The sequence below is a fragment of the Amblyraja radiata genome, chromosome 38 (assembly GCF_010909765.2).
Source record: "Amblyraja radiata isolate CabotCenter1 chromosome 38, sAmbRad1.1.pri, whole genome shotgun sequence".
NCBI classification, from domain to species: Eukaryota; Metazoa; Chordata; class Chondrichthyes; order Rajiformes; family Rajidae; genus Amblyraja; species Amblyraja radiata.
This window is the reverse complement of record NC_045993.1, coordinates 7,755,828-7,773,615: the sequence shown is the minus strand read 5'-3', so window position 1 is coordinate 7,773,615 and position 17,788 is coordinate 7,755,828. Positions and strand designations below refer to the sequence as shown.

At 48.8% G+C, this 17,788-nt stretch overlaps 2 protein-coding genes across 2 annotated transcripts; both read left to right on the top strand.

Annotated features, from left to right (window-relative positions):
- The first annotated feature begins 315 nt into the window (after positions 1-315).
- LOC116966865 (E3 ubiquitin-protein ligase TRIM56-like) lies at positions 316-4,762 on the top strand. Its single transcript, XM_033013203.1, has 2 exons — positions 316-462; positions 4,012-4,762. Exon 2 carries the CDS (start codon positions 4,026-4,028, stop codon positions 4,671-4,673), a length of 648 nt encoding a protein of 215 aa, XP_032869094.1. The 5' UTR covers positions 316-462; positions 4,012-4,025; the 3' UTR covers positions 4,674-4,762.
- Positions 4,763-9,568: 4,806 nt separating this feature from the next.
- LOC116966794 (E3 ubiquitin-protein ligase TRIM56-like) lies at positions 9,569-14,019 on the top strand. Its single transcript, XM_033013133.1, has 2 exons — positions 9,569-9,713; positions 12,029-14,019. Exon 2 carries the CDS (start codon positions 12,043-12,045, stop codon positions 14,017-14,019), a length of 1,977 nt encoding a protein of 658 aa, XP_032869024.1. The 5' UTR covers positions 9,569-9,713; positions 12,029-12,042.
- The last annotated feature ends 3,769 nt before the right edge of the window (positions 14,020-17,788 follow it).

Below are 17,788 nucleotides of genomic sequence, written 5' to 3'. Positions count from 1 at the left end.
GTATGGGGGAATTGAGGACCGGGGGCATAGGTTTAAGGTGAAGGGGGAATTATTTAATAGGAATCTGAGGGGTAACCTTTTCACACAAAGGGTGCTGGGTGCATGGAACGAGCTGCCGGAGGAGGTAGTTGAAGGGTCTCGACCATGTAACGTCACCCATTCCTTCTCTCCAGAGATGCTGCCAGAGCCGCTGAGTTCCTCCAGCACGTTGTGTCTATCTACGGCGTCAACCACCTGCAGTTCCTTGCTCTCCAGCGTAAACAAGCTGGGTTCTCACTGAGTACACACACACGCACACAAACACACTAAGTGAGACATAAAAGGGCAGCGGGGCGGAGAGACTGGCTGCCCCGCCTCTGTCTCTCAGTTCGCTGGTTATTTTCTCGCCTCGCAGCAGAGACGTGAACCTCCACACACACTCACCACCAAAGGTCGTCTTTGCTCACCACCACCCCAGCTCAGGTGAGTGACATGCTACAGAGGGCGACTGTGGGAGGGGGGGGGGGGGGGGGGGGCTCAGGGGGAGGGAGGGAGTGAGGTTGAGATAGGATGTAAGAGCGTGTTGTTTTTAAAACTCCAGGCGCCGGGACATCCGCCTCACTGCGGTGGGCTAGGAAATCGGGACCTTCTCACCAGAACGTCCCAGACCCTTGGTGTGACAGTGCCCATGATGTTGCTCTGATGTTGCCCCGTCTCTGGTTGGGGCGGGAGGGAAGATGAGAGGAGGGAAAGGGAAAGGCGGGGTGGAGATGGGAGGGGAGAGCAGGAAATGGTAGGGGAGGAGAGGGTAGGGTAGGGGAGAAGAAAAGAGAGGAGGGGAGGGAAGAAGAAGAGAGGAGAGAGCAGGGATGGGAGTATGTTAACACACAAGGTTCATAGATGAAACGGGGTCTTTGCGTGACTTACTTTGGGAACCAAGTGTCACCTCTCCCGGGCTATGACATTCATTCCCACCTGGTCATCGGCTGTTCGCTGGTGGAAGCGTTTTAAGCCACTGTATATTTAAAGGGGCTGTTCAACAACAATGTCGCCGTGTCTTTACTTTCACTTTCGATTTTGGAATCTCACTCACTCTTTAAGTTTCGTTTCTACCTGGGGTGAATCACAGCATGGAAATAGCCCCTTCGGCCCACCGAGTCCATGCTAACAATCGATCACTCATTCACGCACACCTCCAGATTCAGGGATAGTTTCTTCCCAACTGTTATCATGCAACGGAATCATCTCATCACAACTCGAGAGCAGACCTGAACTACTATCTACCTCTTTAGTGACCTTCGAACTATCTTTGATCGGACTTTACTGGCTTTACCTTGCACTAAACATTATAGGGTGATTTCACGAAAGGTCACTGCAACGTAAATCAGGACATTTTATTATTTGCCAAAATATATTTCTCAATGCTCACAGTGGGTGCCCAATCAGGATTGTTGACATCATTCCATGCTGCAGGCTTGTCTGTTATTAGATGATAAATAAATAAGTAGTTTGGGTGATTGTGCAGGCTTTAAACAAGAAACATTGAGAAATATATTTTGGCAAATAATAAAATGTCCTGATTTTGTCCAAATAACAGCTGACAATTATCCCATTCCTTAGCTTGCATCTGAGTAAAATTTATTTCAAAACGCATTGATAGTTTACGATTATTTAAATGGTAAATGGAGCTTCAGAAGCGTTTTCATTTTGCATGTTAAAACCCACCTGAGAACCATGGGCGATTTTGCAATTTTACGGACGGATTTTTTACTTTTAAAACTTTTCATATAACAAATGAATAAAGATAAAATGTCAATAATGCCTTACTTTTGATGAAATGCAGCGAGCAAACGCGATAATTCCCGATATTTTCGATCTTTATATCTCCACGGCAAATGTCCGCTGACCACTTCCGCTGTTTTTGCAGCTTCAGCTCCCTCTTGAATTTACCTTAGTTTTTATCTTTCTTCTGGACTGTAAAGTTAGGTAGCTGTGCCTCACGGTCACCCCGACTGGCACAGTAATTTACAGCTCAAAAACTGGCCGTTTTCGCGTTTTTTAACGGGTGTGAAAGTGCATGTTTTCAACATCACTAACATGTACCGGAAGTGACGCTTGTACCCCAGTTAAATTTTGCGGTCACGTGGGTGAGGATCTATGCTGTAGTGACCTTTCGTGAAATCACCCTATTCCCTTATCATGTATCCATACACTGTAAATGGCTCGATTGTAATCATGTATTTCTGCTGACTGGTTAGCACACAAAAGCCTTTACTGTACATGAACACTAAACTAAACTGAACTGAACAATAGTTCTATGTTATCCCAAATTCTCATCCACTCCCTACACACTGGGGGCAATTTTACAGAGGGCCGATTAACCCACAAACCCCCACGTCTTTGTGATGCGGGAGGAAACCCACGCGGTCACTGGGAGCACGTGCAAACTCCACACAGATAGCACCCATCGTCAGGATTGAACCTGGGTCTCTGCCGCTGTGAGGCAGAACAGCGCTGCACCACCGTGCTGCCCTTTGTACATTATAACCTCTGAAGAAATTACTCTGACTACAAAAGAAAAATCTTTTAGAATATTTCAACAGTGGTTAGCACCTGGTTCTCCAGGTTCGATCCTGACTACGTGGGCCTAGGGAGAACATGCAACTCCACACAGAGATCGCCCGTGGTCGGGATGGAACCCAGGGACTCTGGCACTGTGAGGCAGCTGCACCTCTGTGCTGCCTAGTTGTGTGGAATGGATGGGCTCTGATCTAAACAATTACAGGTCCACCACCGATTTCCCGGCACCCTTGGTTCCAGAGCCTTGCCGGATGATCCGTTTTGCCAGGCCAACAGAGGTCAAGGCCTCCGAGAGGAGTCTAACGGACTTGGAACATTCCGCCTAGGCTACCGGGGGTCCGCAAAGTCCGCCTTGGAAGCCATCTATGGGAACGGGTCTGCCGGTTCTGACTGGGCTGGAGTAAGTGGCGGCACGGTGGCACAGCGGTAGAGTTGCTGCCTCACAGTCCCAGAGACCCGGGTTCGATCCTGACCACGGGTGCAGTCTGTACAGAGTTTGTACATTCTCCCCGTGGGTTTCCTCCGGGTGCTCCGGTTTCCTCCCACACTCCAAAGACGTATATGTTTGTAGGTTAATTGGCTTGGTATAATTGTAAATTATCCCTAGTGTGTGAAGGGATAGGATAGCTGGGATCGCCAGTCAGAGCGGTGGGCCGAAGGGCCATGTTTCCCCAATGTATCTCTATATGAGAAAAAACCCAGCCGCAGGAGGGCAAGTTTAAAGTCCCAATGAGCTCGATATCGGCCGCCTCACCCAGCCAGGGTGCTTCATTTTTGGGGGGACTTCGGGGAGGAGGTTTCAAGTGCACTCTGGTCATTTTGTCCGGATTAAAGGAGGTGCTGGATCACCAGTTGCCAGAAAATCGGTGGCGGAGTATTATTGTTTGTTTTTTCTGTGTATGTATGTGTGCGTGTAAAAACAAGTAAGAATCTCACTATTCTATCTGGGACATCTATCTTATACTATTAAAACTCTGTGTGTGTGGTTGTATGTCAGATTCGGCCTTTGATTCCTTGGTCCGCCAGCACCACACTCTGAAACTCCGTGATTTTTTCCATTTCGCTAGCTAATTCACTTTTACATTCACTCATGCACTTCCCAAAACATTTGGACATGTTTATTTACACGTTTTAAAAAATAAAATCCTCCCTCCACCCCTCCCCCCCCCCCCCCACCCCCGTACTCGGGGTCTGAAGCACGTTCGGAAACCAGACCCAACGGGTCTGCACTTGGTCTAGTAGAACAATAAAACACTCTTGATTCTCAGACTTGTATTTTAAAACCCAAACTTTCTGTGACCAAACTTCTCATGGTGTGGAAACAGGCCCTTTGACTCAACTTGCCCACACCGGCCAGTATGTCCCAACTACACTAGTCCCTCTAACTGTTTCTTAAAACGTTGGGATAGTCCCAGCCTCAACTATCTCATTGTGTCCTCTGATCTATTGCAGGTTGTGTCCACATCATGGCCATGTCGGGGGATATTACGGATCAGATACAAAACGATCTATTAAACTGCAAGATCTGCCTCAGTAGGTTCATACAGCCCAAGATGCTGCCTTGTGCCCACACCTACTGCCAGGGGTGCCTGGAGAAGATGGTTAGGTCAGACCGGAAGCTGCAGTGCCCGGAGTGCAGGGAAGTGTTTGACGTGAGAGGTGGCGTCAGCAAACTCAAGACCAACTTTCACATTAACAGTCTGATGGATATCATCAAGAGCAAGGAGAATGAGAAGGTGGTCTGCAGTTGGTGCGCGACAGCTGGTCGCCGTGAGACTCCCGCCGTGGCTCGGTGTAAAACCTGCCTCAAGTGCCTCTGCCCGCCTTGCAAACTCACCCACGGGACTGCCAACCCACGCCACGTGCTGGAGGTTCTGCCCGGTCACATCGCCGGCCCTTGCGAGGTAGAGACAAGGATGCAGAAGATGATCTACTGCCAGAGCCACCCAGGAACCCTGGTGGACCATCTCTGCAACACCTGCAACAGCGTGATCTGCAGCAGTTGTTCCTCGCACGCCCACGCCAAGCACTCGAAGGTGTCCCTGGCCAAGGCAGGGGCCACAGCTAGACCCACGGTGATGAATCTCATGGAGAGACTGAAGACTGAAACGTAGTCGCTGGTCCAACAGGAAGACGACATCATCCAGGCAATGGAGGGGATGAAGGCGACGGAAAGATCTCTGATGTCTATGATGGAGTGCACCCTAGCCGAGGTCATAAACAACTTGATAAAACAGGGCGACACCATCAAGGACACGCTCTCCAGTTACGTCAGGGAGCAGGAAGAATTGTACAAGGTCGCGCGGGATGATATTCAGCTCAAGATCAAGAAGGTGAAGGACACCAGGGAATTTTCCCAGGGGGTCCTGGATTCTGGTAAAATGAGGCAAATAGTCTGCCTGCGGTCCGTCGTGGAAGACCAGATCGATGGACTCCAAGCGCCGAGGGTCCCAGACAACAAGAAGACCCGCCCCAGCCTGACCGTCAACGAGTCGCTCAAGAGCATGCTGTCTCACTCCAACCTTTTCAGCGTCACCTTCGGCGAAGACTCGGCCACCAAGATCCTGGCCGCTCCAGCGAAAAGCAAGCCGCGCAAGAGCCCGGCGAAAAACCCACTATCCTACACACCCCACCCCCAACCCAGGCAGAGGGCGTGGAATCTACATTGCTTCAACACGTTGCTGGGTGGTGACTTGTGTGTTCGGAACCTGACGGGCGTCAGCGTCTCCAGCGACGGCATCATCGTGGTGGCGGACCAAGCCAATTCCCTTCTGAAATGCTTCACCGACTACGGGCACTTCACCGCGACCATCTCACTGCCGGACGATGACGAACCATGCAGTGTTGCCATCTTTGATGACACCATCACCTGCTCATCTGGGAACCGGCTGTACATGCTGGACATGGACGGGACCATGCAGAGGAAGCTCTTGCTCCGCGGCTCCGAGTCCGTCTACCACCTCGCTGCCTACCGGGATAAATACGTGGCGGTGAACGAGGGCTCCATGTGCTCCCTCTCCCTGTACGACATCAACGGGAAGATGGTTGACAGAGTGAAGCCGTGCGGCTACGAAGGGGGGCGCTTCCTCTTCCTCGCCATCAACAGCGACGAGCGGTTCATCGTGGCCGACTACGGCAAGAAGTGCATCCTGATCTTCGACAGGGATGGCTGCGTCATGGCCAAATGTGACCAGGTCACCATGAACGGGGTGGGTCAGGCGATCAATCCCTACAGCATCTGCACGGACAAAGACGACAATATTCTGGTCACCGAGCAGAACCGGATCCTCTTGTTGTGGCCCAGCGGGGACTTCCGTGAGGAGCTGCTGACCACTGCCGACGGCCTTCTCAAACCACGCATCATCACCGTCGACAATTGCAACAACCTGGTCGTCACCCAAGGCAACGGGTTCATCACCGTGTACCAGCTGGACCTCTCTTAGTGCATCGGTGACAGGAGCACAACTAAGCCACTCGGCCACTCCACTATTCAGTCATGGCTGAACTCTCATTCCCTCCTAACCCCTTCTGCCATCTCCCCATCACCCCTGACACCCATACTAATCAGGAATCTATCTGTCTCTGCCTTGAAAATACCCATTGGCGGCCTCCTGTGGCGCAGCGGGTATGGAGTTTGCACGTTCTCCCTGCCACCACGAGGTTTTCCTCCCGCATCCCAAAGACGTGCGGGTTTGTAGGTTAATTGGCCCACTAGATTGCCCCTAGTGTTGGGAGTGGATGAGAATTTAGGATAACATAGAACTAGTGTGAACATGTGATCGATGGTCAGCATGGACTCAGTGCTTAAAGTGACATGGGCAGGCATGTGGATATGCTGGAAATTGAGGGATATGGGCCAGGTACAGGTAGATTAGATTAGTATATTTTGGCATTATATATTTCGCCCATTAACCCTGCTTTCTGTGGCAATGAATTACACAGATTCACCACCCTCTGAATAAAGAAATTCATCCTCATCCTTTTATTCGGAGCCCGTGGCCTCTGGTCTTGGACTCCCCCACTAGTGGAAATATCCTCTCCACATACACTGAATTCCGGCCTCCAGCGAGTACAGGCCAAGTGCCATCAGACGCTCATCATACGTGAACCCACTCATTCCTGAGATCGTTCTCGTAATCCTCCTCTGGACCCTCTCCAACACCTCCACATCCCTCCTTGGATGCGGGGTACAGAACTGCTCACAATACTCCAAATGCGGCCCGACCCGCGCCTTCTAGACTCTCAGCATTACCTCAGAGTGGACCACCTTCTGAAGTTTCACTCGTGTGGCGCTGAGTATGTCAGTGACTGTGCTATGTTAGGGAGCGGTCCTTGACATCTAGGCTGTATTTTGAGTCGAGCTCAGAGCAGTCGACCTGTGCACAGGATATTTTTAAGGCAGATTTTTAGATCGACAGATTCTCGATTAGTACGGGTGTCGAGAAAGCAGGGGAAAGTGGATGAGAGGGAAAGATGGATCAGCCTTGTTTGAACGGCGGAGTAGACTCGATGGGCAGAATAGCCAGCGCAGTGATAGACTTGCTTCCCAACAGCGTCAGAGACCCAGGTTTGATCCTGTCTATGGGCGCTGTCTATGGAGTTTGCAAGTTCTCCTCGTGATCACGTGGGTTTTTTCCAGGTGCTCTGGTTTCCTCCAAAACTCTAAAGACGTACAGGGAGAAAATAATTGTCACTAGTGTGTAGGATACTCCTAGTGTATGGGGTGATCGCCGGTCGGCACAGACTTGGTGGGCCGAAGGGCCTGTTTCCGCACTATACCTCTGAGGTCTAAAATTGTGAGGTCCAAACACATGGAGATGTTCTTTGGGTTCTGGGTTTGGTTAGAGGTGAGCAAGCTTCACTTTTTACCGTGGTACATCTGACGGTGTTTCTTTGGTGTTCACATTTAGATGCTGTGATTGGTTCATATTCCAGCATCTGTTTGAAAGGGCGGCACAATGACGCAGCTGTAAAGCTGCTATCTCACAGCTCCAGAGACCCGGGTTCGATCCCGACTGCGGTGCCGCCTATGTGGAGTTTGGACCTTCTCCCTGTGACCGTGTGGGTTTTCTCCGGGTGCTCCCACATCCCAAAGACGTACGGGTTTGTTGGCTAATTGGCTGCTGTATATTGCCCCTAGAGTGTGGGACATAGATCTGGTGTCAACGGGTCGATCGATGGTCGACGCGGTCTCGGTGGGATGACGGACCTGTTTCCATGCTGTATCTCCAAACTCTAAATATCCCACCATTGTACTAAAGAGCTGAGGGTTCACCACAGGTAGTTTGGATTTCACCATGGGATTGCTGGAGAGATCATTCATAGGCATTACTCATCCATTTAGGATTCCTGTGGACCAACACTACCAACGATAATGATGAGATGTAAACAAATGCACTCATACAATACAAGTTTACTTCAGTAAGGATCATTGAGGATATAGGGAAAGCTTTTGATTATTAAATCAAATAAGCTTTGCAAAGAGATGTAAAGCAGCTGCCTCACAGCGCCAGAGACCCGGGTTTGATCCCGCTGACCAGTGCTGCCTGTGCGGAATTTGCACGTTCTCCCTTTGACCGCGTGGGTTTTCTCCCACATTCTAAAGATGTGCAGGTTTGTCGGTTAATTGGCTTTTGTGAATTATAAGATGCGAAACTGGGATAACATTGAACTCGAGTGGACGAGTAATTGATGGTCAGCGTGGACTTGATGGGCTGAAGGGCCAGTTTGCACACTGTATCTCTCTTGCACACTGCTGCTCTCTCTTCACATTGTGTTTTTGATTTTTTGTTTTTGGACTGAATCTGTTTTTAGTTTGTGTTTCTGTGATGTCTTTATTATTTATTTTATTCTGATTATATGTTTATATTCCTGTTAATCTATGTAAGGTGTCCTTGAGATGTCTGAAAGGCGCCCAATAAATAACATTTATTATTATTATTATTGTATCTCTAAACTGAACGCAATATTACTGACCAAGTCTTGGTTAAAGTCCACATTGCACTATGATTAAGAGTCTCAACCCAAAAAGTCACCAATTCCTTTTCTCCAGAGATGTTGTCTGACCCGCAGTTATTCCAGCTTTTTTGTGTCTCTCTTTGATATTTGATTAGCTCTCAAGCATGGCAGTCCCCAATTAATCTAATCATATTTGTGATTTATGTTTATAGTGTGAGTACAAGAGCTGATCAAAATGTCGTTTTCATACAAGCTAAAAAAAACTAATCATTCCATTCGATCCAATCTCTTGTTTGCCTCAATGTGCTCTTTCATTGTTGTAATTAGAAAATTAAATAAACTTTTATGAAGTTCTTTAACAACAGTGTGTTTCCTGTGTTTGTATAGAGTGGTGACATATCTACACTGGCTGTGTCCATCTGTGTCAGGCTGCTGCATTTGGTCAAAAGCATCTTCAAGTAACATTGGGCAGAATTTTTACTCTCCATACATTTCTGGAAGACATGGATGGCTGATCTCTGGGTCAGACAGCATCTCTGCGAAATCGTTAACTGGAAAGGGTGCTGAGAAGATTTACAGGGACGTTACCAGGACTCGAGGTGCTTGTGCTACAGGAAGAGGTTGGACAGGCTAGGACTTTATTACATGGAACACAGTAGGATGAGGGGTGATCTTATAAGAGGTGTACAAAATCATGAGGAATAGATCTGGTCGCAGAGGGTCTCTTGCCCAGAGTATGGGGGATTTGAGGACCGGGAGGCATCGGTTTATGGTGAAGGGGAAATTATTTAATAGGAATCTGAGAAGTAACGTTTTCACACAAAGGGTGCTGGGTGTAGGGAACGAGCTGCCGGAGGAGGTAGTTGAAGGGTCTCGACCACGTAACGTCACCCTTTCCTTCTCTCCAGAGATGCTGCCAGAGCCGCTGAGTTCCTCCAGCACGTTGTGTCTATCTACGGCGTCAACCACCTGCAGTTCCTTGCTCTCCAGCGTAAACAAGCTGGGTTCTCATTGAGTACACACACACGCACACAAACACACTAAGTGAGACATAAAGGGCAGCGAGGCGGAGAGACCGGCTGCCCCGCCTCTGTCTCTCAGTTCGCTGTTCATTTTCTCGCCTCGCAGCAGAGACGTGGACCTCCACACACACTCACCACCAAAGATCGTCTTTGCTCACCACCACCCCAGCTCAGGTGAGTGACATGCTGCAGAGGGCGACTGGCGGGGGGGGGGGGGGGGGGGGCTCAGAGGGAGGGAGTGAGGTTGAGATAGGATGTAAGAGCGTGTTTTTAAATCTCCAGGCGCCGGGACATCCGCGTCACTGCGGTGAGCTAGGAAATCGGGCCCATCACACGGCGCTGTGATGTTGCCCAGTCTCTGGTTGGGGCGGGAGGGAAGAGGAGAGGAGGGAAAGGGAAGGTCGGGGTGGAGATGGGAGGGGTGGGCAGGAAATGGTAGGGTAGGGGAGAAGAAGAGAGAGGAGGGGAGGGAAGAAGAAGAGAGGAGAGAGCAGCGATGGGAGTATGTTAACACACAAGGTTCATAGATGAAACGGGGTCTTTGCGTGACTTACTTTGGGAACCAAGTGTCACCTCTCCCGGGCAATGACACTCATTACCACCTGGTCCTCGGCTGTTCGCTGGTGGAAGCGTTTTAAACCACTGTATATTTAAAGGGGCTGTTCAACAACAATGTCGCCGTGTCATTACTTTCACTTTCCATTCTGGAATCTCTCTCACTCTAAGTTTCGTTTCTAGCTGGGGTAAATCACAGCTCATGCAGTTTGGGTTGGAGATACAGCATATAAATAGCCCCTTCGGCCCACCGAGTCCATGCTAACAATCGATCACTCATTCACACACACCTCCAGATTCAGGGACAGTTTCTTCCCAGCTGTTATCAAGCAACTGAATCACCTCGAACTATATTTGATCGGACTTTACTGGCTTTACCTTACACTAAACGTTATTCTCTTATCATGTATCGATTGCAATCATGTATCGTCTTTCCCTAACTGATAAGCACACAAAAGCCTTTACTGTACATGAACACTAAACTAAACTGAACTGAACAATAGTTCTATGTTATCCCAATTTCTCATCCACTCCCTACACACCGGGGGCAATTTTACAGAGGGCCAATTAACCCACAAACCCGCATGTCTTTGGGATGCGGGAGGAAACCGGAGTACCTGGAGTAAACCCACGCGGTCACTGGGAGCACGTGCAAACTCCACACAGATACCACCCATCGTCAGGATTGAACCTGGGTCTCTGCCGCTGTGAGGCAGAACAGCGCTGCGCCACCGTGCTGCCCTTTGTACATTATAACCTCTGAAGAAATTACTCTGAATACAAAAGAAAAATCTTTTAGAATATTTTAACAGTGGTGCACCTGGTTCTCCAGGTTCGATCCTGACTACGTGGTCCTAGGGAGAACATGCAACTCCACACAGAGATCGCCCGTGGTCGGGATGAAACCCAGGGACTCTGGCACTGTGAGGCAGCTGCACCTCTGTGCTGCCTAGTTGTGTGGAATGGATGGGCTCTGATCTAAACAATTACAGGTCCACCACCGATTTCCCAGCACCCTTGGTTCCAGAGCCTTGCCGGATGATCCGTTTTGCCAGACCAACAGAGGCGTCTAACGGTCTTGGAACATTCCGCCTAGGCCGCCGGGGGTCCGCAAAGTCTGCCTTGGAAGCCATCTATGGGAACGGGTCTGCCGGCTCTGACTGGGCTGGAGTAAGTGGTGGCACGATGGCACAGCGGTAGAGTTGCTGCCTCACAGCCCCAGAGACCCTGGTTCGATCCTGACCACAGGTGCAGTCTGTACAGAGTTTGTAGGTTCTCCCCGTGGGTTTCCTCCGGGTGCTCCGGTTTCCTCCCACACTACAAAGACGTACATGTTTGTAGGTTAATTGGCTTGGTATAATTGTAAATTATCCCTAGTGTGTGAAGGGATAGGATAGCTGGGAACGCCAGTCGGCACAGTGGGCCGAAGGGCCGTGTTTCCGCAATGTATCTCTATATGAGAAAAAACCTGGCCGCAGGAGGGCAAGTTTGATCGGCCGTGAAAGTCCCAATGAGGTCGATATCGGCCGCCTCACTCAGCAAGGGCGCTTCATTTTCGGGGGGGACTTCCAGGAGGAGGTCTCAAGTGCGCTCTGGTCATTTTGTCCGGATTAAAGGAGGTGCTGGATCACCAGTTGCCAGAAAATCGGTGGTGGAGGTTTTCTGTGTATGTGTGTGTGCGTGTAAAAACAAGTAAGAATCTCACTATTCTATCTGGGATATATGACAATAAAACACTCTTGATTCTCAGACTTGTATTTTAAAACCCAAACTTTCTGTGACCAAACTTCTCATGGTGTGGAAACAGGCCCTTTGACTCAACTTGCCCACACCAGCCAATATGTCCCAACAACATTAGTCCCTCTAACTGTTTCTTAAAACGTTGGGATAGTCCCAGCCTCAACTACCTCATTGTGTCCTCTGATCTGTTGCAGGTTGTGTCCACATCATGGCCATGTCGGGGGATATTACGGATCAGATACAAAACGATCTATTAAACTGCAAGATCTGCCTCAGTAGGTTCACGCAGCCCAAGATGCTGCCTTGTGCCCACACCTACTGCCAGGGGTGCCTGGAGAAGATGGTTAGGTCAGACCGGAAGGTGCAGTGCCCGGAGTGCAGGGAAGAGTTTGATGTGAGAGGTGGCGTCAGCAAACTCAAGACCAACTTTCACATTAACAGTCTGATGGATATCATCATGAGCAAGGAGAACGAAAAGGTGGTCTGCAGTTGGTGCGCGACAGCTGGTCTCAGAGAGATTGCCGCCGTGGCTCGGTGTAAAACCTGCTTCAAGTGCCTCTGCCCGCCTTGCAAGCTCACCCACGGGACTGCCAACCCACGCCACGTGCTGGAGGATCTGCCCGGTCACGTCGCCGGCCCTTGCGAGGCAGAGACAAAGATGCAGAAGATGATCTACTGCCAGGGCCACCCAGGAACCTTAGTGGACTATCTCTGCAACACCTGCAACAGCGTGATCTGCAGCAGTTGTTCCTCGCATGCTCACGCCAGGCACTCGAAGGTGTCCCTAGCCAAGGCAGGGACCACAGAGAGACCCACGGTGATGAATCTCATGGAGAGACTGAAGACTGACACGCAGTCGCTGGTCCAACAGGAAGACGACATCATCCAGGCAATGGAGGGGATGAAAGCGACGGAAAGATCTCTGATGTCTATGATAGAGTCCACCCTGGCCGAGGTCATAAACAACTTGATAAAACAGGGCGACACCATCAAGGACACGCTCTCCAGTTACGTCAGGGAGCAGGAAGAATTGTACAAGGTCGCGCGGGATGATATTCAACTCAAGATCAAGAAGGCAACGAACACCAGGGAATTTTCCCAGGGGGTCCTGGATTCTGGTAAAATGAGGGAAATAGTCTGCCTGCGGTCCGTCGTGGAAGAACAGATCGATGGACTCCAAGCGCCGAGGGTCCCGGATGACAAGAAGACCCGCCCCAGCCTGACCGTCAACGAGTCGCTCAAGAGCATGCTGTCCCACTCCAACCTTTTCAGCCTCACCTTCGGCGAAGAATCGGCCGCCAAGGCGATGGCCGCTCCAGCGAATAGCAAGCCGCGCAAGAGCCCGACGAAAAGCCCACTGGCCTACACTCCCCTCCCCCAACCCAGGCAGAGGGCGTGGAATCTACATAGCTTCGACACGGAGCTGGGTGGTGACGAGTACGATCCGAAGCTGACGGGCGTCAGCGTCTCCAACGATGGCATCATCGTGGTGGCGGACGAAGAAAATTCCCTTCTGAAATGCTTCATCGACTGCGGGGACCATACCATAAGTATCTCACTGCCGGACGATGACGAACCATGCAGTGTTGCCATCTTTGACGACACCATCGCCTGCTCGTCTGGGAACCAGCTGTACATGCTGGACATGGACGGGACCATGCAGAAGAAGCTCTTCCTCCGAGGCTCCGAGTCCGTCTACCCTCTCGCCGCCTACCAGGATGAATACGTGGCTGTGAGTGAGGGGTCCATGTGCTCCCTCTCCCTGTACAACATCAACGGGCAGGTGCTCGACAGGGTGAAGCCGTGCGGCTATGAAGGGGGGCGTTTCCTCTTCCTCGCCGTCAACGGCGACGAGCAGTTCATTGTGACCGATTGCAGCAAGAAATGCATCCTGATCTTCGACAGGGGCGGCTATGTCTTAACCACCTGCGACCAGGTCACCATGAACGGGGTGGTTCAGGCAATCAATCCCTACAGCATCTGCACGGACAAAGACGACAATATTCTGGTCACCGAGCGGAACCGGATCCTCTTGTTTTGGTCCAGCGGGGACTTCCGCGAGGAGCTGCTGACCACTGCCGACGGCCTTCACAAACCACGCGTCATCACCGTCGACAATTGCAACAACCTGGTCGTCACCCAAGGCAACGGGTTCATCACCGTTTACCAGCTGGACCTCTCTTAGTGCATCGGTGACAGGAGCACAACTAGACCGCTCAGCCCATCAAGTCCACTCCGCCATTCAATTATGGCTGATCTCTTTCCAATCTAACCCCCTTCTCCTAACCTCTCCCCATCACCCCTGACTCCCGTACTAATCAGGAATCTATCTGTCTCTGCCTTGAAAATACCCATTGACTTGGCCTGCACAGACTTCTGTGGCGCAGCGGGTATGAAGTTTGCACGTGCTCCCTATGAACGTGAAGATTTCCTCCACATCCCGAAGACGTACGGGTTTGTAGGTTAATCGGCCCTCTGTAGATTGCCCCCAGTGTGTAGGGAGTGGATGAGAATTTGGGAAAAACATGGAACTAGGTAACATGGGATAACATGGAACTATTCAGAGGCTGTGGCATCTGGTCCTTGACTCTCCCACTAGTGGAAACATCCTCTCCACATCCACTCTTTCACTATTTGGTAAGTTTCAATTAGGTCCCGTCCTCCCCCCCCCCCCCCCTCCTTATAAACTCCAGCAAGTACAGGTCCAGTGCCATCAGGTGCTCATCATATGTGAACCAATTAATTCCTGGGATCGTTCTCATAATCCTCCTCTGGACCCTATCCCGCCTTGGATGTGGGGCAAAGAACTGCTCACAATACTCCAAATGCGGTCCAACCAGCGCCTTCAAGAGCCTCCGTATTACCTAAGCGTGGACCTCCCTACTGAAATTTCACACATGTGGCGCTGAGTATGTCAGTGACTGTGCTATGTTAGGGACCTGTCCTTGACATCCAGGCTGTATTTTGAGTCGAGCTCAGAGCAGTCTATCTGTGCACAGGATATTTTTAAGGCAGATTTTAAGATCGACAGATTCTCGATTAGTACCGGTGTCGAGAAAGCAGGAGAAATGGGATGAGAGGGAAAGATGTAACAGCCCCGATTTAATGGCGGAGTAGACTCGATGGGCAGAATAGTCAATGCAGTGATAGACTTGCTTCCCTACAGCGTCAGAGACCCAGGTTTGATCCTGTCTACGGGCGCTGTCTACGGAGTTTGCAAGTTCTCCCTGTGATCACGTGGGTTTTCTCTGGTTTCCTCCAAAACTCTAAAGACGTACAGGGAGAAAATAATTGTCCCTAGTGTGTAGGATAATCCTAGTGTACGGGGTGATCGCTGGTTGGCACGGAATTGGTGGGCTGAAGGGCCTGTTTCCGCGCTGTAACTCTAAAGTCTCAAATGGTGAGGACCAACCACATGAAGATGTTCTTTGGGTGCTGGCTTTGGTTAGAGGTGAGCAAGCTTCACTTTTTACCGTGGTACATCTGACGTTTCTTTGGTATCCACATTTAGATGCTGTAATTGATTCATATTCCAGCATCTGTTTGAAAGGGTGGCACAATGACGCAGCTGTAAAGCTGCTATCTCACAGCTCCAGAGACCCGGGTTCGATCCCGACTGCGGTGCCGCCTATGTGGAGTTTATACCTTCTCCCTGTGACCGTGTGGGTTTTCTCCGGGTGCTCCCACATCCCAAAGACATACGGGTTTGTAGGCTAATTGGCTGCTGTATATTGCCCCTGGAGTGTGGGACATAGATCTAGTGTGAACGGGTCGATCGATGGTCGACGCAGTCTTGGTGGGATGACGGACCTGTTTCCATGCTGTATCTCTAAACTCTAAATATTCCAGCGTTCCAGTTTTTGTAATTTAGCCATTCGTTTAAAATCCGTTTAAAACTGCATTGCTCCCATGTGTTTGATGGCGGTGACTATCTGCTTACTCTTCACCCTCCCACCATTGTACCAAAGAGCTGAGGGTTTACCGCAGGTAGTTTGGAGTTCACCATGGGATTGCTGGAGAGATCACTCATAGGCATTACTCATCCATTTAGGATTCCTGAGGATCAACACTACCAACGATAATGATGAGATGGTTAAAAGATGTAAACAAATGCACTAATACAATACAAGTTTACTTCAGTAAGGATCATTGAGGATATAGGGAAAGCTTTTGATTATTAAATCAAATAGTTAACATTTAATATGCTTTGCAAAGAGATGTAGAGCAGCTGCCTCATAGCGCCAGAGACCCGGGTTCGATCCCACTGACAGGTGCTGCCAGTGTGGAGTTTGCACGTTCTCCCTGTGACTGTGTGGGTTTTCTCCGGGTGCTCCGGTTTCCTCCCACATTCTAAAGATGTCCAGGTTTGTCGGTTAATTGGCTTTTGTGAATGGCCTCTAGTGTGTAGGATGCGAATTGGGATAACATTGAACACAATTGGGCGTTTGGTTAGTGGTCAGCATGAAGTTGATGGGCTGAAGTGCCTGTTTGCACACTGTATCTCTAAACGAAACGCAATGTTATAGCAATGTTATAAACTTTTGAGATTTTAAAAACCAAGTCTGCAATTTATCCCATCAGATAAAGCATAAAAAGAAGTTTAATTTGACACCTAATTCACTTTCATATCTTTAGTATTAAAAATGTTATAGCCATTTTCATACTCGGAAATTAGCAACTTGTTCCCTATTGCTTTTCCATTGACTTAACACAAAAGCTGTGATCGAGGACAGTCAAAAGCCCATGACTTTCTTAAAAATTAAGAGAACTGAATGAAATTTTCAGTTATTATAGATTGAAGCATTCTGAAACAAATATAAAACAGCTTACTTGGATGAACTGAAATTAAAGCATATAATTAGCTAATTATCTAATTGTAGCTAATTACAAAATTGACCGTTGTGATGGAAATAGCAATAAACACCCAGACTGCCTTGAAAATTCAAAAATGTGATATTCTCAAGATCAGAACTTTAATATTATTGTATTATATACTGTAAGTCCGTAACAGATAGGTAAATAAATTAAAATTTCTAGCAATAGACCAAGTCTTTATGGAGAAGATCAGTTGCTAGCTGGTATCATATCATAATCAATAGCATCATCATACTCCTCAGATTGTAACCAATAAGCAACTCTGTACACCTTGTTTTTCCTCAACTTTTCAATTTTGGCATTGTAACCTACAAGTTTTTGCTCTTCAAACCATACACAACATCCCTTTGAAGAAGGGTTTCGGCCCGAAACGTCGCCTATTTCCTTCGCTCCATAGATGCTGCTGCACCCGCTGAGTTTCCCCAGCAATTTTGTGTACCTTCGATATTCCAGCATCTGCAGTTACCTGTTGAACACATGATCCCTTTCTGCCTACTACTTTCCCATTACGAATGTCCTGTAGATTCCATTTCTTAAGAAAAGGATATTTTTTTTAAATAGCCTAAGTATCCAAATAACAAACTAATCCCATTCACACAAGAATTCACAATATAACATGATTTTTAAATCTCACTGTCATTAATTTATATGCCAGATGGAAGAAATGTAATGTTTAAGTCCCATAAATTAATCTAGAAACATCCACTCAATATAATCAAAATTATTATTTTTTGCGCAATAGATGTGGCTAAAACTATTGTGTATATTTAGTATAAAAATATTGACTATGGATAGACAATAACACAAAGTATAGACAATTTAGATGCTCTTATGACATGATTGTCCAAAAAAAAGCATATAAATCATCATGCGAGTGGGTGTTTCTCGAACGCGATCGATTGGAACTTTGCGCTTGCGGTGAATTTGAACCCCATATCTGCAGGAAAGACATGGCCGGTTCCTATGGGGCCCAAATAACATTTTCGCAACGTAAAATTAGATTAAAGCCATCCCAAGAAGCAAGATTACATGTAAAATAGACGACTTACCCTTTGATTTGTCCTGTCATTACGATACGT